General features: G+C 38.6%; 1 protein-coding gene across 4 annotated transcripts in view; it reads left to right on the forward strand.

Moving 5' to 3' along the window:
• The window catches only part of prickle2b (prickle homolog 2b), a 123,095-nt gene that overhangs the window by 93,679 nt on the left and 6,315 nt on the right, over positions 1–23,101 (forward strand). For all 4 annotated transcript variants that reach the window (XM_042339479.1, XM_042339482.1, XM_042339480.1 and 1 more), the window contains 4 exons: positions 6,856–7,039; positions 15,815–15,928; positions 16,942–17,079; positions 20,610–20,813. In XM_042339479.1, coding sequence (XP_042195413.1) covers positions 6,856–7,039; positions 15,815–15,928; positions 16,942–17,079; positions 20,610–20,813 — 640 coding nt within the window. The remainder of the gene's footprint in view (positions 1–6,855; positions 7,040–15,814; positions 15,929–16,941; positions 17,080–20,609; positions 20,814–23,101) is intronic.

Genomic DNA, 23,101 nt, shown 5'->3' on the forward strand with positions numbered 1-23,101 from the left:
AACCTAAGGAGAGCTTGCCTTAGCTTCTTTTTCTTGCTTATTCCATTATCTTTAAGTTACATACTTTAAGTAATTGTAAATCTATTCTACATTGGCCAAACTAAAGTCTGAAGTAGCCAGTAAATTCTAATGTAACAAGAAATTGTATTCTGTTCAACTTCCAGTGTTGTACACCGCATAATAGGTATCCTCAAGTGAATTAAAGGCAGTAATCCAGTCAAGCAAAGCTTGTGTGGTTTGTGAATGTCAACAACAACAAAAAATTTATATAGCTCCTTTCACATCAGGAGGACGTCCCAAGGCGTATGTCACCTGAACTTTAGGATTGAGTTGCCTTGAATTAGCTTTAAAAAAATGTTATTGTTTATGTCGTAAAATATTTTTTTCTTTCTTCGTTAATAGAGTAGCTTTTATTTCTGCAGTGTTTTTCATTTGTCTGGGGAGGTGAAGATCCATATAATGCTGTGTAGTCATTAATTTCTAATACAGGACTTCAAAGTACAGTGGATCATGTAACAGCTCCTGGAATTTCATCCAATGTTTAGTATTTTACAGAAAGAAGTTCTATAACAAAAATAATGCTTGCACTTGATACAGTTTAGTGTTATAATGTCTCAAAGCACCTTACAAGGAATTGCATTAAAGCAGTGTATCTGTATATTTGTAGGTGAACGCCTCAGCTAATGTGTACAAGGCATTGTCCTACAAACAGCCATGAAGTGAATAACCCATTTTATCTGGATAATTTTTGAATATTGTTGCCAAATCTTTAACATTCACCTGAACAGGCATTGCATCCGATGATAAACCAGTGCAATGCTGTTGGAGGTGCTGTCACAAGATCACAGAGAGATTCAGATGAAGAAGGCCCTTTGGTCCATTTAATCTCATGTTTCCAGAATATCCACCCAACTGTCTTCTCAGTACAACATCAAGCTGATGTGATGGGAGGACTGTAAGATGGATATTCTGAAAAGATGAGATTATCAAAGCATACAAGGATGATTATTATTATTAAGTTTTTATGTAATTGAAGAAACCATGTATGCTTCTAAGGCTTCTGTGTGCCACACTCTTACAGTGCGCACGATTCATTGTCTATTAATGTGTTCCTGATAGGGAAAGTCTATCTTCAAACATGTAAACATGGAGGACCAGTAATTATAAGATTTGATGTGTTTGACTACACTGTAGATTTGGAGCCATGGCTGAGACTAACTAACCATTATTAAGTCTGAAAAGCACTATAAATGTAGAATTTAATGCACAGGACACATGCCTCCAATAAAGTTTTTTTTACTTAACCAGCAGAAAGTTATTGGACAAAGATCCCGTTTTTATACATTGAGATGGTTTAAAAGTTGTGACACGAAATTGTGCTTGATGCTGTTGCAGGATGGTCTGGGACACTACCCTGGGTGAAGGTTGTTATATTAATTCGTTAACAGAATACAACATATTTTTCTCTCTGTTTCTGAAACAAGCTCATTAAGTGAAAGAGGTTGAAATTGTTGAGCTTGGGTAGTGTACATACAGTCTACGAATTACTCCTCTTTTGCACGATCAGTGTCTTCCATACAGGAAGTTTTCAGCTATTTTGAACTGGTTATTTTGCCATTTCTGAGTTTAAAATCTTAATTATGCCACCTAGCATTTACAAATTGCACACAAAGTGCGGTAGTGAGAGGCAGTGATTGGCACTTGGGCCGAGGGTTTCGGTATCTCCCAGGCGAGGAGGTTCCAGGCACGGAGACGCCAGTTCAAAATCTCCCGCCTGGACCAACGACCAAACCCACCTTCGCGACGTCGCTTCCGCATGCTGTTTTTCAAATTCACACACAGGCTAAGTATAGTTTTTACTTAATTACCATCACTATTCCTCCTTTCCCACCCAGTCCACTATCCCTTCAACTCTCTGGCTCTGTTGTAGCCATGAGTGCCATCCTCCCCCCTCTATGCTGTCTCCTCCTCCCCCCCACCCGCCATGGGCTGACAATGCCCCGCTGACTTATCGCTCGCTCTCAGTCTTGTTGTGCGCATCTGGCTGGCGCCCCCGAGCTTACCATCGCCCAACATGTCCCCTCTCCTGTCCGATATTCTTTACAACTCCTTTCCCTTCTTGCTCCACATCTGCTGACTTCTCCCTCCTCTCCTCACCTCTCACAACCTTTCCTTCAATATCAACTCAGCCATTCACATCCATGGCTGCCGTTTGACCTGGTGATCACTCTGGGCCTTACTATCTCTGATGTCACCATCACTGACAAAGACATTTCAGATCACTGTTTCATCTCCCTAAACTCCTCCATCCCCCTCCCTGCCACCCACCCCATTTGCATCTCCTATTGCCACTGGAGAAAAGATCCTCATCCATGCCCTCTCCGCTGCCCTGCAGGCATCTGAACTCCTATCCCTTTGGCCCTCATCTTTCAATGACCTACCCTCCTTGGTCACCCTCCTAAACGACTCCCTCTTGGCCATCCTTGATACGCTTGCCCCCATCAAATCCCGCACTGCCTCCTACTCGCACAAATCCCCCAGTATACCAGCCACCTCCACGCCCTCAAATCTCAGGTGCACTCCGCCAAACCAGCTGGCGCAAATCCAAATTAACGGTTCACCATCAGATCTGGCAGAACTGCACCAAGACCTACCGCTCTACCCTCACCTCAGCTAAGTCATCCTTTTATTCCAAAATCATCTTGAAAGCTAAGGACAATCCCAGACTCCTCTGTTCTACCATAAACCAATTCCGCCATCCACCATGCCGCTGCCATCCTCTCCTCCCAACACCAAATGTGAGAGCATGATGGATTTCCTCAAGCCCAAAGGGGGGATCCGCTCTGTCGCCTCTAGTCCCTCTACTGGGACCCCCCACCTCCTGCTCCCCTTCCAGCCTACCCCTATCCCTCCCTCGACACTTTTGATCCTGTCTCCCCCTCTTTGCTCACCTCCCATCATTTCCCATATGAAACCCACCACCTGCTCCCTTAACCCCATCCCTAACCCTCTTCTCACCTCCCAGCTTCACCTCCTTGCCCCCCTAGAACAGAACTCGTTAACCTCTCCCTGTCCACTGGCACTGTACTAATCCCCCTAAAGACAGCCATCATCACCCCTACCCTCAAAAAATCTTCCCTTGACCCATCTCTGCTCTCCAACTACCGCCACATTTCATACCTTTCTTTTCTATCAAAGAGCATGGAACGAGTCATCACTTCCTAGCTTCGCTCTTTCCTATCCCAGCATTCTCTCCATGAACCCCTCCAATCAGGGTTTTATGCTGCCCACAGCCCAGCGACAGCCCTGGTCAAAGTGATAAATGACATTCTGTCCACCTGCAACCAGGGCTCCCTCTGTCTCCTCGTCCTTCTCAACTTCTCGGCCACTTTCAATACCGTTGACCACTCTTCTCCACCTCCTCTCACCTCCACCTTAACGGTTCTGTTCTCGCTTGGTTCCAATCCTACCTTTCCCACCTTCTGCACTGTGTGGCTACCAACAGCTTCTCCTCTAGCCCCCGCACTGTCACTGTCACATCAGGGCTCTGTCCTCGGCCCCCTCCTCTTCATACACGCTCCCACTCGGCGATGTCATCCACAGGCATGGAGTCAATTTCCACATGCATGCGGGTGACACCCAACTCTATCGCGCTGCCTCCACCCTCGACTCCAGGACCGTTGATGTCCTGGCTAATTATCTCTCTGATGTCAAGTCCTGGATGAGAGCCAACTTCCTCCCAACGCCTCCTCACCTCAACCTCTGATACTATCACCATTCATGGCTGCACTCTTCACCTCACTGAGCCAATCTGATGTACTTTTGACCCTCATATATTCTTCAAACCCCACATTTGTACTGTGACCTGTTCCGTCTTTTCACACCTCCACAACATTGCCCGACTCCGACAATGTCTCTCACCGCAGGCCATCGAGATCCTGATCCACACTGTCATAACGTCCCGGCTTGACTACACCAACTACCTGCTCGCTAGACGTCCTAACTCTTCCCTCCACAAGCTGCAGATTATTCAGAACTCTGCATCTACACCAGACTCCGGGAACCTATCACCCCCGTTTTTGCCCGGCTTTGCTGGGTCCCCATTCCTTAGAGAATTGAGTACAAAACCCTCATTCTTACTCACAAGGCCCTCCATGATCTTGCTCCCCACTCCCTCTCCAACCTCATAACCCCATATCAGTCTGTCTGCTCTTTCTGCTCAGCGGACACTGGCCTGCTTCAGGTCCCCTGCACTTCCCGCCCCACCATTGGCGGTCGGCAGTCAAGAAAGGGGGTGAGGCGGTCGGCAATTGCGGGATAGAGTTCCAGAATGTTGGGACAGAGACGCTGGCAGTTCAGCATCGCTGCCCCAACATTCTGGAACTCTATCCCGCAATCCCTCCACCTCATCCCTCCTTCAAGTCCTGCCTGAAGACCTTACTCTTCGATCATGCTTTTGACCACCCTCCAGCCCCAACCCCCACAGTCTTCCTCGCCTTCTAACCCCAATTCCCAGCTCGGGTCCAAAACCCCTGATTGTCCAGAGCCCTGGGATGTCTTTCCGACATGAAGGGTGCTATACAAGTGGTACATGGTACAAAATGTAACATCCTACATTGTTTCCAATAGAGCACCTTGATTCATTCGTTTCAGCATGTAGGTATCACTTGTCCTTGACATCCTAGTATGCAAATAGCTAATGGATGGCCTGATAACCTGATGCATTAAACCATGTTCATTTTAAGTAAACCATGTTTAAACTGTGTTCATTTTAAGAGTCCCAAGATGCTGCCCTGTGTGAAGGGCACTATATAAATGTTGTTATAACGGTGTTAAAAATAAATCGTGAAAAAATCAGCATCATCTAAAATGCTGCATTAGTTGGCTGGAAAAAAGCAGTAACTTAAAGAAATAGTGAATGATCATTTGTGTTCCACACCAGGAAACCTAGTTTTGGAATCTTACCAAAAGATCAGTAATGTTATATGTTTTTGTATATTTTTATTTCCTATGACCTTTACAAAATGTAACTGCAGAACAATTTGGGATCAGGGTATAAATATAAGTTCTTATGAATATGTAAAAACATTTTTCACTCTCTTTCTCAATGTCATCCATTCATTCATTGATATTTTTTTTATCACCTGTGAAATTCCACCAAAGTTCTAAAATATTTTGTTTTAAAAGTGTAAGATGGCTCAATATTGTGGAAACTTCTTAAATTTAATCTTAATCTTAATTCACAATTCTGAAAAAGAACTGGCTGACAAATTAAAATTTGTATTTTAGAATTTTCTCTGTGAGAGAAAAAANGTTCTTGCAGCCTAATACTAGTTGGTATTTCAGGTCTCAGCAGTGTCTTATAAGGTAGTGAAAATTGTTGGATTGTTAAATAAATCCAATCCTATGCATTAAAACAACTTTCTGCATTCATAGTTGATCTGAATTGCACGATAACTGAAGTTTTGGTGTAATACAGGTACAAAATTATCATTTGAAAAACAGTATTCCTTCCATTGTTATGCTGCTGAATATTATGGAAGAATAAATGCTAGAAAGTATGGAAATAACATACAGCTTTCTTAATAATAATAATAATCCTTGCGTTTGATGTAGCACCTACCGCGTTGTCGAGATGTCCCAAAGAGCTTCACAGGAATTACTGTAATTTATATTTGTGGGTTTATATTATATGTGTGTGTGTGTGTATGCATAAATTTCTCTGAATAAACAAACTTCTGTATCTTAGTGCATTAGTTTAATATAGAAACACTGTGGCCCGTTTTTAAACTACATTCTTGCTTAACAAGCACTCTTTTAATGTACCACATACTTTTACTCTGACTGCAATTTCAGTTTGAAATCGACCTGGAATGTTCATGTCTGCTCAAGCTGTATTTCTCTGCAAGGCAATTGTGATCTTAACCCTTGCCCTACTGAATAAACAGGAACTCTGTACGGTTAGCACAACAAATGCTGTGACTAGCACTTTAAGGGTTTTAATTAGTTGTAGTAATTGAGCTCTGGAACTGGGTTCTGTTGTTCGAAAGGCAGGAACTGTTCTAAAATGCTGAGTGGATGCAAACCAGACGCCTGTTGTCTGCTCGGGTCAGTGTTCATTTTTTGATGCAACGAATAGCAGGAAATTAGGAAAATCTGGCAAAATTCCATGGTCTAAACTAAGTTGTTCCATGTAAACCTCCCTTTACTGCAGCCAAAGGATATTCAGTTTGCTTTAAACAAGATGAATGTGTTTTTCTTGGTCTGGCGTATTTAAACTACAAATCTACGATAAGTGCTTGCATTTAATTCATGATAAAGTAGCTCTACTGTAAGTACTTATATTTAATTGAGATCTATCAGCGATGAAGTGTTCATTTATTAGATCAACGATCTAGTTAATTTTCTGAGATTGTTTAATTCGATAAAGACCATTTTTATATCCGGGGGAAAAAAAGCTGCGTTGCTGTCAATATGATAATTTCATCATCATGTCAATTGGGAAATCTCACAGCCTTTCTAATTTCTTATTTGAATTCAGCATGTTAAATGTCAAATTGTTTTACATTTACAACTCACATTAATGTTTTGTTGATTGAATTCATTGTTCCTGGCAATCTGTCGCCCTTGACAACCGAAGAAACTTGCTTCTAACAGTTTTAACAGGTTAACTTGCCTTCTGGTCCCTGATACTCACAGCCTGTGTAACACTTATAATGCATGAAAGGCAAGTATATAAAACTATCTCAGTCACAATCAGCTACTGCCACAGGCCGATTGCCAAGTTGATTGTTTACATTGGGTATCAAGCTTTCAGTTGCTTCCCTCACAAAACCACTATTTTTACTTTTACAGGAAAATTTGCCTTCACTGCAAGTGTCCACGCGAAGAGCACACCGTGGCAGTGATGCCTTTAGAAATGGAAAAGACTGTGAACAAACTTATGTACGACTTTCAGAGGAACTCTACGTCTGATGATGATTCTGGCTGTGCTTTGGAAGAGTATGCCTGGGTTCCCCCTGGACTCAAGCCTGATCAGGTAAGTGTTACTCTGCTCCTAATTCACATAGCTCAGGTTTTTCTTTATAGGATTCAGATTTCTGATTTGTCTAGGGTTCCTTTTACAAGTTTCAGTGCATTACTATCACACTTTGTTTATACAAAGAACATTTTGATTCACCAGTAAGTAAGTTCAGACTGGACAAAACTCAATTTACAGAAACAAAATTGTGAGATCTCCCCAAATTAGATTTATTCCAGACCAGCATCAGCCCCAGGTCCAAAACCTACAATAGTTTGGATGCATGAGGATCCAAGTATGTGACTTGAAACAAATCTTGCGTGCCTTAAAAAACAGTTAGTGTCTGGAAACTTTGTCTGGAAGCATTGCCTGTAATTTACCTTTGTGATTGTGTGGTGAGTAGCTAAAGAAATATCTAAGAGAAATTAAAATATAATAAACTGGAGAAAAACATTACTCTTTTGTTTGTTCTAAGTTCTATTTATTTTTCGCATTTTTAGTTTAGTGGGTTCAAACAGTGTGAGGCAGCAATATACAAGGCAAACATGCTGGGCTATATTGGAAAGTTAGTTGAGTTCAGATTTCCAGACATCATATACCAGCTATTTAGCAGTTCGGTCAGGCTGCAACAAAGTATAATGAATTAGTGACTGGAACAGGAAGGGGGTGGTTGAGGCCAGAATACTGTCCATATTTTTAAAAAAACAGCCTGGTGCTTTAATGGGCTGATGAGAGGATGAGTATTCTGGAAGGATGAGATCAAATGGGCCAAAAGGTCTTCTCTACCTGAACCAATCTTGTGATATTGTGAAGTCCCAGGATACAAGATATTTAGGAGGAGATACATTTTTGTAGGAGGGGAAGTAAGCTGGTATGAGAAAGAAAACACCAACTTTCATTTTTTATAAGATATTACTTTTAAAGATTAGTGTTGAATAAATATAACATCCAAATTCATGACACTTCAAGAAACTTTGAGAGTTGATGAAACCTTAACTGCCTTTTTTTCTACTGATTTTTGATATTCTTTTTCATGGAAAATGAGGCAAAATTCTATGCAGGTATTTCAAATCCGTAAGCAGTATTCTTGAGTGTGATGGAGTGAAATAAATGTATGGTGTTACTTTGGAAATGGTTAAAGCATTGGTTCAGTTGGTGCTCACATTGCCCAGTATAAAACTAAGCTATGCAGACTGGGCAGATCTCAAATTCAGTCCACAGTCTGCTGAACTGCCCAGACACGTGTATGTCTGTGTGGGTGGGTGGTGGGGAAAATGACTTGAGCCCAGTGTGATGCCCCTCTGGTGGTTGCTGACATTTACTGTCAGTGTTTACGTAAGAAGATTAGTCACCAGACCAGGTCAAAAGCCTGGAGGGAAACCAGCAACGGGGAGCTCTGGACGCAGACGTCAGGATGAGTCAACGCCTTCAACACCTTCAGGGGAGAGCAGAGAAAATTAGGCAAAAAGAACCGTACAATAAAACTATTAGTCCAACTGATCTGTCAAATCAATGAGAGCAATGGGATTCTGAGTCCATTAGAGTTCTTTAGAGTAATAAGGCTTAAGGGAGGGAAATGCCTAATCGAACAAAATCTTTTTATTCAAAAAAATCTTTTTATTTTTATTCAAATTTCACCATTAAAATGGTTCAATATAAAAAGTAAACACTACAGAAATAATGGTAAGATGTTTTTTTCACTGATGTAACGCAGTTATTTTTTTATCCATATTAATAAAGCATGATGCCTTTAGAAATGGAGTGAACAAACTTGTGCATGCAACTCCCCTCCCAGGAACCTTAGATTTTCCTTCTCTACCTCATCAAATGTCCATCCTCTCCTAAGAGGATGGGGAAATGAAACGTTGCCAGGAATCTGCTTATGTCAGCTGCTAAGAAGTGCATGAAAATGGCCTTAGCTGCGTCACATCTAATTCATTCCTCGCTACGTTAATTCAGTGCACTCAGCTGTGCAGGGCACCATTATAATTAACACCTATTGCACCAGAGGTCACCTTCGACACACGTCTTCAAAACTGTAGCTCAACTTATTTATAGGAACTCTTGCTTTGTTGGACAGATTTCTGCAAAATACAGGGTGACCCCCATTGTAAAGCGTCTTCGCTAGAATCAGGTTCACCTATAACACAGGTGTGCGGTGAACCCACAATTACCAGATATGCTTTCTGCTTCCAGTGTGACTGGACGGTTTCCTGTGTGTCGCACATGCCCAGGAACCTGGCCAATCCCCACTGGGAGCCGGACTTGATATTAGCAGTGACCTGATAACCCGGAAGCCGGATATTTTTTCACAGATCCATTAAAACCCGTTATTTTAGTTGTTACATATTGCAATCCTTTTTAGACTGTGCACAAGATAAGAATAAGTTTAGTGTGACCTTAATCCTCTAAGGAAAATAATCTTGCACTTCCCTAGGTAAGAGTCCCTATAAACAAATAAATCCAAATTCCTCGGTACAAATATTTTTGGGACAAATAAACAGTTCTAATCCATAGATATTGGAACGTCTTGTGCACACTGCGGCTCAAACATTAATGAATTTAATGCATTAAATGCTCCACAATAAGAATTTGTGTAGCCTAATCCTTCTACAAAGCATAAAACATTCCCCAGTAATTTAAATAATTGAAGACAAACTCTTCTTAAGAAGAACTAGATCACGTGGTGGGTTAACTTGCCGCATTTTCTAGTTTGGGGCTTGGATTTCAGTCCAGCCCACAGAATGAAAGACTCCGCTGTGGATGTAAGGACTCTCTGTGAAGTTAAATCCATTTCCTAGTAGGCAACAAGTCAACACAATAAAAATACACAAGTCACTACACTTTACAGAAGTTCTGAGACATTCTCCCCATATGAAATTGTTAATATATTCTCACGTAAAAATTAAAGGGAGTACAATTATCTATACCAATAATCTACTTGTAGACAGTCACTACACTTTATAAATGCCAGGAATATTATTTATTATTTCTGAAAGAAGATTACACACCTTCCTATACTCTCTATTTCCTTCCTCCCTCATGATTGCAAATTTGATTGTTAAATCATTGTTTTTAACTTTAAGGTTTTTTTAAAAAGCATCACATTGTAGCTGCTTATTAATGAGCTACAATGCAAATTTTCCTAAATATCTAAGAATATTTTTAAGACCTAGAAAACCACAGTGAAAACTATTTCCGTACAATTGGAACTAAACCCCTTAATCAAGTTGACATGGTCGACAGCAAGCACTGAAGGCTGTGTTTAAGCTGGAATGTTTTTTTGTGTTTTTTTTTAGGTTTTGCATCAATTCATGGAATTAAGTACTGTGGGCACTGTATTCATACTGCCAGGTGTTTAAGACACTTTACTCAGCTATGCAGCATTAGCCACATGCTGGCATATCTTCTGACCTGCAACCAAAAAATGCCATATCTTCTGATCCGCATCTTTTTGATTCCCTGCTGGTATTACGTTCAGCCACCCAGTGGAGAGTTAATTGAAATTGTTTAAATTTATCAATGGAAATGAGTGTCACTGCAGTAAAAAAGATAGAAAATGGCGATTTGAGGAAACTGTAAAAACAGTCCAAGTTTTATTAAGACTGAATTGAAATTGTTGTTGTGAGTATCGATATAAAGATGCCTTCGTGGAAGTGAAAGAACAACAGAGGGACATCAAGCTAGCAGGGCAATTATACTGAAAGCAAATGGACTTTTCCAACATATCTCATAATGCAGAGGAATGCAGAAAATGCACAAATGGTTTAAAATGTATGGTCAGATTAAAAATAGCACACAATGAATAACAGACATTCATGGAGAAACAGCTATGTGGTCCATCCAAAAGCATTTGTTAAATCCTACAGCTTGTTGAATTGAAGAAGCCAATTTCCCCTGTCTTCCTTTTCTGGTAAGTAAAACCTTTGTTTTAAAACAAAACTAACAATTAAGAAATAACACAGCATTTATTTTATAAAGCTTTTTATAATAAGCTTTTCAATAATAATTTCTAAAGTTGCAAATCTCTTGTTCTGTGTCAGAAGCATTTGCTGTGAGTGAAGTAAATTTTGGCTCCTGGTTTTCTGGAATCATTAATAGTTGATATCTACAGTTTATGGATAGTTCAAAGTCTTTTAATGAAAACATTTCTTTAAATTTCCACAGATGAATTTTCTGCATCCACATATTTTCAGATGGTGTAAGACCCCGTCAATATCTCTGAGAAAGACAAATACAAGGTGCAATTTGATGCCTTGGGGCCACCATAGCCTATGAAGATGAGGCAGCCAGAAGCCATCTTCTACACTATATTGCTGAGGGATGGGACTACTTCATACCTTTGGTGGGATTGGACACAGGGATGTCTCTGACAAATAAACTAAAAGCCAGAGTGTTGAACCAAATGCATTCAGTCACAATGGACATATCCTGGGCTTAAATTGTGCCCATCACACCTAGGGCACCCGAACAAAGTCAACGGCCGTACGTTGAAATTGAAACATTGGAGTCTGGTCTGAGATGCACGTGGTCTGAATGTGGTTGCAGGAGTAACCTTGCTCTGGTTAATCTGCTGACCACACCATGCTGTTGAGAAACCAGTGACTGCCTTCATCACAGGTCTGGGCAGCTTGCCATTCACCGATCTCTCTAGTCCTGTGAAGACCTGCCTGTGTGGTTCTGACTGATGTACCCTGAAAAGCAGAGTGTAGCTCTGTGGAGAATCCATCATGTGAGCTGTCCTTTCAAAGCTCAGCAACCAGTTTGTTGTAACTTTTTGACAACAGGAAATATGTTTGTGGTTTTAAAGATTACCACTATAATTCTAACAAATTTTTACCATTGCTTCATTTCAATTGTGCTTTTTTTTCTTCTTTTGGCATGTTAAAATATCTTACAGAGGTACTTTTTAATATATATTAAGCAATTCAAGATTTGTTTGCCTTTGAGTTTTTTTTGAAGAAAAGTATTTGGTTAAAATTATTTTATTTTTAGAATCCCTAGAGAAAACCTCTGGGATGGTTCTGTGCCAGAACAGTCAGTCAGCAAACTTGGTCACAGCTGTTTCTGCCAGGATCTGCCCATTGGAGCCTCCGTGTTTGTCTTGCTATATATTCCGACACATGCAGTACTGAACATGACCAAGAAAAATGTACTGTGAGCTTTGAGTTCCTTGATCATAAATGACCAGTGTAAAGCAAAGTGCTCGACTCAACCCTCCATGTGGATTTGCTTATATTGAGCATGGATTTAGGTACTGAGACTCGATGTAAAACAAGTATTTTTGCTTTTTATTAAAAATCCTCTGTGCTTTTAATTCTGTTAATCTCTATTAGTGGTGTCAGCACTTTATCCCAAATACAGTGAATGGAGGTATTCCCTCCCTCCCCCCCACACTCCTCTAACAGTACTGCTTCAAGTCTTGTTTCAATATGAGGTCTTATGAGCCTTTCAGTCCCAAATGGATTTTTTTTTCTGTTTCAGCAAATGTACATTTAACATCGAAAAATCAGGTAAACTGTAATGTTAGTAAACCTTCATAAGCTAAACAACAGTTTTGTAATTTTATTAAATAGCAAATTGCGTGTACACAACTTTTTATGGCCCTGATGCAACACAATATGTAGCACAAAATGTAAAGCAGACTTGAAACAATTCTGCTGGAATCCAAGGTAGGAATGTACAAGATGGGAAAAGACCATTACATTGGTCGCAAAGTAAAAACAAATGATGCACTGCTTTATCTCTCACACCCTCATCATTATCTCATCAAAGAGTCCTCAGTAAGATTTGCAGCTTGCACCAAGTTATCTAATGGCACCTGGGATGCAATATATTGTACATAATGCAGTATTGTCCATCTCTGCCCCTTCACAGTCCTAGTTGAGAAGCTGAACATGGCTAAAGAATGGAAAGTTGAAAAGGTAAATCTTAGAAGTTAATTGTAGTTCTTTAAATTGGTAGAATTAGTACAAATATTGTAGTTGTTTCCGAAACCCTGCGATCTATTTCAGCAGTATTAAACGGCGGATCTTTCCAAGCTGTTATTGGCAGTATGAGGAGAAATTTTCAAGTGGAGCTCTCCCATGTATGCTGATTTTCCACTGCTGGTGCCAGCAGTACAGAATGGAGTGTGCAAAGATGTCCTTTAGAGTGGTGGTTAGGAAAAGCATTGAAATGTATGCTATTGCTAAAGACCCCCTTTTCTACCCATTCCTCCCACCCTACTCAAAGTTACTTCCTACAAACATACTATTCTCAATCAGATAATAATAATAATAATCTTTGCATTTGATGTAGGGCCTTATCACAATGTTGAGACGTCTCAAAATGCTTCACAGAATATATTGTAAAGTGGATTCACTGTGTATTTTGTGGGGGGATAAGTTATAAGATAAGTTCTATCATTGCTTTCATGAACATCTCCACAGGTTCTCAAATGCCATAAATAATCTTCATAACGCAGCCTGCCAGGAGATGTGTGAAAGTGTACAGAAGCACATCTTACCGGCTGATTTCTCTCTATCTTGTTAAATGTGTGAGTGTCATTGAAACCAGAATTCAAACTTTTGATTTCTCAGTTGGGAGTCCAGTGTTTTAACTGTTGAGAACTGCCTCATGGAATTAATCTTTTTTTTCCCACTTTTAGTGAATGTCAAAGACTGAAGTGGTTCTGATCACTAGTGTTCGCTCACAAAATTTTCAAACAAATGTAGCTTATCAAATTTCAAACAAATGTAGCTTGCTGAATTAAATATATTAACATACGGATGTGGAGCCCTTTATTTTACAGCCATGCTTTTTATTTTGAATGTAGATTGGATTCTGCGTAAACTCTTTGTAATTCTGATGGATTTAAATGCTGCTTTGTGTTGAAAGGTTATTGTTGTATGACTCAGTACATTCTCCACTGAACTAAGTAATGCAGATTATCTTGCTGTTCTGTTGTTTCATAAGTGTGATCGCATTGTATTGTGGGAAGCAGAAACCCATTCTCAACATAAACACCTTTAGTAATAGATTATATTCTTAATTTTACAATGTAATGAATTTACTTCATGTAATTGTTGAACCACAATGCATCTGCTCCCAAAATGTAGCATTGCCAAGCCTGCATTATATTTCCCCACACTGGCCTTAACTTGCCTTCCACGTTGCAGAATACCAGTCATCCAGGCACCAATTATCTTCGTGTCTATTTATCCGGATGTCTATTTATCTGCATCAAGCTTCAATTTGGAAGTGGACACAGGGCTACACTGTCGAAGGGACAAGGTGGTACTACAGCGATGCTTTATCTTGTGACAGAACTATTCTTTCCTCAGTGCTGTAACTAATTTGAATTTGGGGTTTTGTCCAATTATCCACATTGGTGCCGGTCTCAATTAGAGCAGATGATCATCTCTCTCCTGTATATTCAAACAATTTCACAGTGCCTCATGCACTCAGTTTGTTTTCACCAGCACATGACTTGAATGTCAAGCATTGATCAGTTTTATTCCAACAAGTATACATTCATAAATAAAGTGCATACAAAGTAAAGCCTCTCCCTATTTCTCCAACATACTCTGTGCTGTATTATGAGTTATGGACAGTTTTGCAAAAGGTTCGCTGAGTGACACATCCTGTATTTCCACATATATGATCTTCAGTGGCAAAGCGTTTCCTCTCATTTGCTTAAGGCTCTAAAGTTATCATTGCAAAATGCTTAATACAGTTTTTCTTTTAAGAACGACAGATATTATGGAAGCAGAATGGGGGGAAAACCATACATTGAATATAGGTTTTATTTAGAGAAATTAGTGTGTATTGTATATAAGTATTTAACATTTTCCATACCAATTACTTAATATTTGGTTTATATACATTCAAGCGTATCACAGGGAACTGTGTATCTTTCTGTTGATATCACATAAAGTAAATGAGAACTTTCATAACATCTAACTAATAACTAGTAACAAAATTGCATCATAAAAATAGGGAAGCACTGTAATTTGAAGTTAGTGGCAGATTTTATGTTAAAGAAAGGAATTGAACACTGTGAAAGCATTGTTGAAGGAAGGATTGGAATTTATAAGGTACACTAGTAGTTTTCAAGCAGATTTAAGTCAGAACAAAGGTGATTTGCAGCATTGCAATGAACCCAATGTCACTTGCTGGTGAAAATCTCAGTAAATCATGTAAGTATAACTTCAGTATTAATGTTGTTTAAGAAGTGTCTTTTAAGGACTGGTAAATGGAAGACTTGTAACATATGTCATCTTTAATCATAGCACTTGTCAGCTGCAGAAACATTGCTACCTTGGATAGCACAGCTTGATTTAATCATAGCCAATGTCAGTGGGAGAATAATTACACATTGCTACCATGTATAGCATAGCCTGCAGTTTTCAGAAAAAAACTCTGTGGACTAGTATAAATTGAGCTGCTTTTTTTCCGGTTTGCAAATATTGTTAAGGGCATGCCGTATGTTTCCATTTATTTTTCCATTAACTGTGGCAGCATCTTAAATTCATATGGAATCAAATCTGAGAACATGCATAATAATAATGAGTTGGGATAATGATAGCCTTGTTCTAAGCTGGGGGCTTTCTCGTTCCTTTCTAAATTCAGTGGGGAGAAAGTACCCACGCTTTGCGATATGTGAGGAAATGTTTATAAAGCGAATGATAATGAGGACACTATGTACTGGAGTGATGACAATTCTCAGTTTAGAAATCAAGGACTTTGCCTAACATGCAGAAATGGGCTATTGAGGATTATTTCTAACTGTAACATACCTGCCATACACAGGTTCACCAATACTACAACTGTCTCCCCGAAGATAAGGTTCCGTATGTTAACAGCCCTGGAGAGAAGTACAGAATTAAACAGCTGCTGCACCAACTACCACCACATGACAATGAGGTAAGTGTTAAATGTATATAATACACATACAATCGGGTGTGCGCATGCTGTTCGTGTGAGCCCCTTCAACTCCCACCCCCAGCTCGGGTGTCCAGCCAGCCGTATTAAGCACTTTGAGATGTCTTCCTGACATGAAAGGTGCTACGTAAATTGCATTGTATTGTTCCAACATACAGCATGAAAGCACATAGCTGTAAAGAAATGGTGCTTTTAATTTGAAAAATATGTGCACCCCAAACCTAAGCATCAAAAGCATCAGTTGACATGATTCATATATAAACCACTACATTATTTCCCAGATACAATACATGTACATTTCTACATTTTGCTTGTTCCTAATTCATCAGTTTTGTTATCATTAATTTTCTACACACGTTACAGAGCAAAGACAAATAGACTGCATCTGTTACAGATCTAACACCTGAGACTTATTTTCTGCGGTCTTAACAATTTTTGGCTGTGTTGCAATAGAATTGTTAACCCTTGAGCCATGTTTTGAACAGATGGAGTTACATTACCATGGATTTATTTTGAGTTCAGCCCTTTGTAAAACTAATGAGAAATTACTGAAAAAAGCACAAATAGTATGTTCAACCTCTTCTGAAAGGAAATGGGCATTGGGAGTCTGAGACGGTTGATCTCCTTGATGATAATTGGGGTGATTTCAGCTCTTCATCTCATAGTACATAACTAAACAAATAATATGTAATTAAATAAGTATTTTTTTGGCAGATTATTCGCTATTAAATAGTCTAAGCTGTAGAATTCTGCACTGAAGCTTCCCACATCTCAGTGTATGTGAATGACATGGAAAGAGAGGCAATTCATGCAACACACTGCAATATTTTTTTTCTCCTAATGTCAAATACAGTACCGTCTTCCAGTGCAATTTGTGTGTTTGAATTTAGCCCTGCGAAGAAGTGCTGAAACGTATGGCTGAGCAGAGCAGTTTTCTGATTGGCCCTAAATGGTCCTTTCAATTTTACTATGCTTATCATGTGTGTTTTTTTCAGGTTCGATACTGCAATTCACTCGATGAGGAAGAAAAGAAGGAATTGCGACTCTTCAGCACCCAAAGAAAAAGGGAAAATTTGGGAAGAGGGACTGTTCGACCTTTCCCTATAACCATGACTGGTGCAATTTGTGAGCAGGTCAGCAGTTATTATAAATAATACACAATGAAGAACCTTGTATAAAATCTGATCTGAGAGTTCTGAAGTTGAAGCTGCAGGTGATGGGCTTCCATCTTTAGATTTCTAAATGTTTTTAAAAGGTTAAATATCTTCACCTTTACCTATAGCTTCTCTGAAATCATTTAGGTTTCTTATATATACTAAAACAAAATATTCTCAAGGATATCAAAGCTTACTGTTTGGTCTGGAAAATGCATCTAAGTTAATTCCCTCCATTTTTGCTATATTTTGCTCGATCAAATTTTTAAAAATCTTCCAACTATTCAACTTTGTGATTGTAATGCAAAAGTAAAAGGATACCAGTAAAAGCTAATCTGCACAGCATAGTAATTTGTATTGGAAAACGCCTATTAAAGCAAGCCTTTTATACATGGGCTGTGCCCCAAATTCAGCCACAATTTAATCTTCGTACACATAAGTAGTTTGAAAAAACAACTAGCTTGCCAAGAAATGTTATGGTTGAATCAGAACTACACTTGAATCAATTTTTTTTATGAACCACAGGTAAAAATAGCCCGTTTTTTGAACTTTTGCACAATACTCCATTCATCTATTCAATTATTCTATTTGAAACAAAACAAATGGAAAATACATAAAATATACTGTATTTTACACTAAAAGTATTGGGCATATAAAACGTGCTCCTAATAGATAAAATATGGAAAAGGATTGATTGCATTTAGTGTGCCAAGCATTAAAGCACCATGTTGAATTTGGCATTTGTACTGAAGTTTTGTCTTTAGAACAGGAATTCTGAAAAGGAAAGGGTTTGCTAGTACATCGGAATTTAGTGCACAGATCAAGTATGGATACAACTGTGTATTTCTTACGTTTAATGTTAACGTTAAACTTCAATGATCACTAAGTATCTAATTTCTGATCTACTGATTTGTAAAATATTTCAGTTGGATTTGTAAGCGCATCCTGCAGCATTTGCTTACTTTTGCAACTTTGTAGTTTGTTTGTCTCTCAGTCACAATATAGCATTGCTAGATTAATGTCACTGTGATTGATGACATTGGTTTTATGGGAAGTAACGTGCATAAAGCCAATTGGAAATTAGCAATCAAGTTTCTTTAAACATGTAACTAGTTACAGAGCAGTTAAAACCTCATTTCAGTGCACCAGCAACATGGAAATTTCTATAGCAGAATTTTACTGAAAGTTAGTCTTCTATTAGAAACTTGTTACTATAGTTACTGTTTCAAGAGACTGTAAATTGATTGTCTCTTACAAATAGAAAGTGATGAAAAAGGTGAACCATCGTTACACTTGACTGCTCACTTTTTCATTAAAAAAATGTTTTTTCATCTCATTTTTCTTAATTAGCAGTATTCTGAAACATGACTTTTTTTTAACAGAATAGTTATTACAAACATTGTAATTGAACAAATATTCAAATGCTTCTGCCAGGTTTCCTAAGACTTTTACAGATGATAATGACAAAGCAAATGTACGAAAATGAATGTTTTTAAAAATAGTATCCTGTATTTAAATAAAATTGATGAGACACATATTCTGTAGCTGCTAAACCTTTTGCCTTCCTCCCCCATGCCATGACATCTCCAGTTTTTCTTCATGTTTCCATCCTGTTAATTTCTTCCATGTTTGTCCCTGCTGTGACTTAACACTCAATGTCTAACTTTGGTCTCTCTTGTATCCCTCCTTCAGTATGTACAGGAAGCCTTCATTTTTCTGGATTCTGATTTGAATTTGAGGTTTGGCTGTTGTCAGTGATCAAAGGCAAATAGAAACATTTCCCTCTGTTCTCCCCTCCTCCTAATCGGAATCTCACGATTTCTGAAACATTTTAGCATTCCTGTGATGATTCCCATGATCAAATGACTTACCGACTTTCTTGTGTCTAGCTAGACTCATGTGTGAAGAATACTTAGTGCTGAGGTATCAGAGCCATTACTCTGTATCCCAGCAGTCATTCCTTCCTTCAATTTTGGCGTAAATTAGATTTTTTTATACGAGATTACATTTGTCAACTTTTTTCTAATTACAATTAATTTCATGACCTCCACTCATCCACGGCTGGAGTCTTTGAAACTGGATCCACAGAAAAATGTCTCTGTTTCCTATCTGTGTATGTGTGTGTGAAGGGATGTGAGTGCCAAATAATCACATTTTCTTGGATTTTAATCGAGCTGCATGGGTTAGCATCTAATCAGACACCATTGGAGGGTGAAACATTATCAACACTGGTGATCTATGCTTGGAATGTGGTTTCCCGATTAGAAGCATGTTTTGTCATTTTACTGGACTGCAGAATTTCATCCCTGGGTTTTCTTTGAAAATAAGACCAATAAAAATGGTTATTCTTTTGCCCACACCAACACCCAAAATATAATAAAAGATTCTTGTTTCCTGAGTAATTTTCCCCGTCATCTTGGTTGTTACTTTTAAAAATCAACATCCAAGAATAGCCAAGAAGAGCCAATTTTTCACATAACCTATGTGAAACATCTGTACTTGAATAATAATGTGTCCCCTTAGGTTACTTGAATCAGATGTAAAAATATACATTTTGCACCGATGTTGCTAAGGATTGATTTGTCATTAAATTCTTGACCTGTTTGTGTATGCTCGGTCCTGGAAATAGTTACATACTTGAATTATGCAATGGAAGCACTTATGTATCCTTTGGTTACTTAAATACTGTAGTAGATTATAAACAGTGTTTCATGTAACGCTTAAAAATAGCTTGTCAGAGCTTTCAATTTTGTTATGGATGATTACCAACTTAACTCTCTTAAATGTGTGGAATCATTAGTTTTACAGAGGAGTTGTGAATGTATGGAAATGACTACCCAGGGAGACAGTAGAAGTAGTGTGTCAACAATAGATTAGTGTGTGTATTGTCTTTACTTTGGACCAGATGGACTTCAATCATTTTTTTGAGTCAGTGCTGTTAGTTAATTTCAATAGATGGGTACACTTGTCATCACCATCCCTGGTTAGTGAGGGAACAATGTCAGCCAGTCCTGATTCCCTATCCAGAGACCCTGCTGGAAGGTACATGTGTGTGGATGTTTGGTGAGAACAGAATTGGTTTTGAAGGAATGCAGTTCCTCCTGCCTGCCCCATCGCCAAATTGACTAATACCACTCATTGTCAATTGCAATGACAAAGGCCAGTTGATAAGGAACATTAAAGTTACTGCTTATTCATAAATTAAATACTCAGGTAATTGAGGTGGGGTCTATTTTTTTAAAAAATTGTCAGAAAATGGAGGAAGGGGGAATTTTACACACAAAAGGATAATTCTCTTAACATTTGATTTATTTTGGAATAATCAAAATCTCTCTAAATCAAGCCAGAAGCTGAAAAGTATTATTGTAATGAGTAGCCATACAGAACCTCAAGTTTAACGTCTCGTCTGAAGGTCGGTATCTCTAACAATGCAGTGCATGTTCAATAGTTGCCTATCCCATTACCTTTCTCAACATCAAAACAATGATGTATTTTTAATTTGCCACCAGTGCGGAGGGCAGATCAGTGGAGGAGACATAGCTGTGTTTGCCTCACGAGCTGGCCATGGCGTTTGCTGGCATCCACATTGCTTTGTCTGTGCCACATGCAATGAGCTGTTGGTGGATCTGATTTACTTTTATCAAAATGGGAAGATCTACTGTGGGAGACACCACGCTGAACGTTTGAAACCGAGATGTGCAGCATGTGATGAGGTGAGTTTATGGAACTTGATCCAGCCTTGCAGTATGTTTGGAAATAAGTACACTCTGTGCTCATTCATAGGATGGAATATGGCCCACTGGTTTGGTGTGCTCAGTGTTCACAACTTATCATTGTCAAGAACAAGAGAGAAAGGATTGCCTTTTGTTGTAATGAGAAATTACCAGATAGCATGGCCAGCAGATGCAAACGTTTAATCCTCATATGATACACATGACATCCGAATACAAAGCAGCCCATTGGGTGTTATTTTGCATTACTTTAATGGTGGTCGGAAGTGGATGGACTTTCCTCGGCTGACTCTAGTAACAGATCTGTTGAAATAATATTTGTTGCTGAAGCACAATCCTCAGATTCCATTAACATCATCTTCATGTTGATTATTGTCTTTCATTAGCGGCTTTGTTCCAAATTGTTTGTTGTCCTTTATTTTTTGTGCTTTGCATTGCAAGAGAAGGGTTTTAATCAAACCAAATGCTCAAATAATCTCAGTTTTGGATTGTAAAATCTGTCACCTAAACATAACGGATCATAAGTTTGATGTGTTTTTGTACTTTTCCCCCAAATACTTCAGATTTTTAAGGAACCACCCACTTATCAGCCACTTCATTCATATCAGAATAAAATCTAGGAAATGTTAAACAAGAGAAAGCCATGGTAAATCCACATTAATTGATTCCTACATGTCAGCATCTTTAATAGCAAAAATAATATTTTAACAGATGAAAATTCAATAAACAAACACTAGAACCTAATCCCTGTGGATGGTTCCTGACACCACCATATAAATATGATCTTATCATTTCATACAACCACCCACGTCTGCTTAATCTTTTAGGTTCAATGCAGTTCAACTAAAACATTTAAGTATTTTAATAACTTTACAAGAAAAAGCCCTGTCCAGCTGGACAGCAGTAGATCAGAACATTATTGCAGAATAATAATTATGAACTGCCAATAAAAATGAAGTTATTTCTTGTATATTTCAAGTTAAATGTGAAGAAAACAAAATATAAAAGGATTGTTTACTGAAAATAAATGTTTGTTTTGAAACAAAGCAAACTGGATAAAACAACAGACAAGTTTGAAAACTTAGTTCAAAAATTTCTTGTGAAACACCCTCATCCCCTACATGTGGTTTGCAGCTGCTGTTTCGTGTGGTATTTTTTGAACAGATGCTTACTACATACCAGTGTTTAGAATATAATTCTCTGAATGTATTAATGATTATAAACATTGAGGTGATGTATTGGGATGTTTAGAAATTAGTCATCAACAAGGCAGAGTATGGATTGTGCATTTACCTCAAGTGCATTCTTTGGCAATCTGTATTGAGCCATTCATATGTGCCCTAGTTCCAAGTACGTTATCATTGAGGCATGTGATAATGGTATAATGGTTTTGTCCTATTCTCAGGTTTGACTCTTCACAACTACATTACCATTTTACCTATTTTTTGCTAAAGCTTCAAGAAAATTGTCTTTTAGCTTTCCATAGTGAGTCATGATTAAACTTGACATTGCTATACATGAAATGCTGTAAAGTGCTCACTTCATCCTGAGTGTAGCATTAAAGTTCCAAAACATCACTGCAGCTACAAATCAGGGCATGTGAATTTATAATTAAATCTTTAATCAATTGGTTTCCTATAAAGAAACTGCATTGGCACAACTAATACCAACAGCAGCTCAGTACTCCTGACTAATACTAGTGGCATGAGTCTAAAGTTACTACACAGCTGCCCTTATCTTATTTTGACAGATAACTGACTAATGGTGCCTAAGAATTTAAGCAAGGACAGTGAGGACGGAAGCTTAGAAACGTGATGCATCACTATCACTCAAAGGAGTAATCCCTTCTTACATTTACCTAGAGACGAGGGGAATAAGTACAACATCATTGTACATCTGTCTGTCCATGAACAGAACCTGTCATCTAAATAACTCAAGTGTCAAACCCCATTTCAAACAATAGATGAATTTAAAAAATAGAAACAGGTCAGTGCAGTAATGCTGTGAATTGTTGAAGATTCCACTTAACCTTGCAAGGGAAAGTTGCAATTTGCTCGCTGAAAAAGGGGGAAAACACCTGATATGCCCCTTGAAAAAGGGGGAAAAAATAAAAGATAAATTGTGTCCTAAATGTCAGATCTCGAGTTTTTGCAGTCACTTTCCAAACCTCTTGATCGAGAAATAGTGCATGGTACATCTTGTGGGCCCCAAAGGCACATACACCAATGCAAGTATGTGCAGGCAAAAACAACAACTTGCGTTTATATAGT

The sequence above is a fragment of the Callorhinchus milii genome, unplaced genomic scaffold (genome assembly GCF_018977255.1).
Source record: "Callorhinchus milii isolate IMCB2004 unplaced genomic scaffold, IMCB_Cmil_1.0 Scaffold12, whole genome shotgun sequence".
Classification (NCBI taxonomy): domain Eukaryota; kingdom Metazoa; phylum Chordata; class Chondrichthyes; order Chimaeriformes; family Callorhinchidae; genus Callorhinchus; species Callorhinchus milii.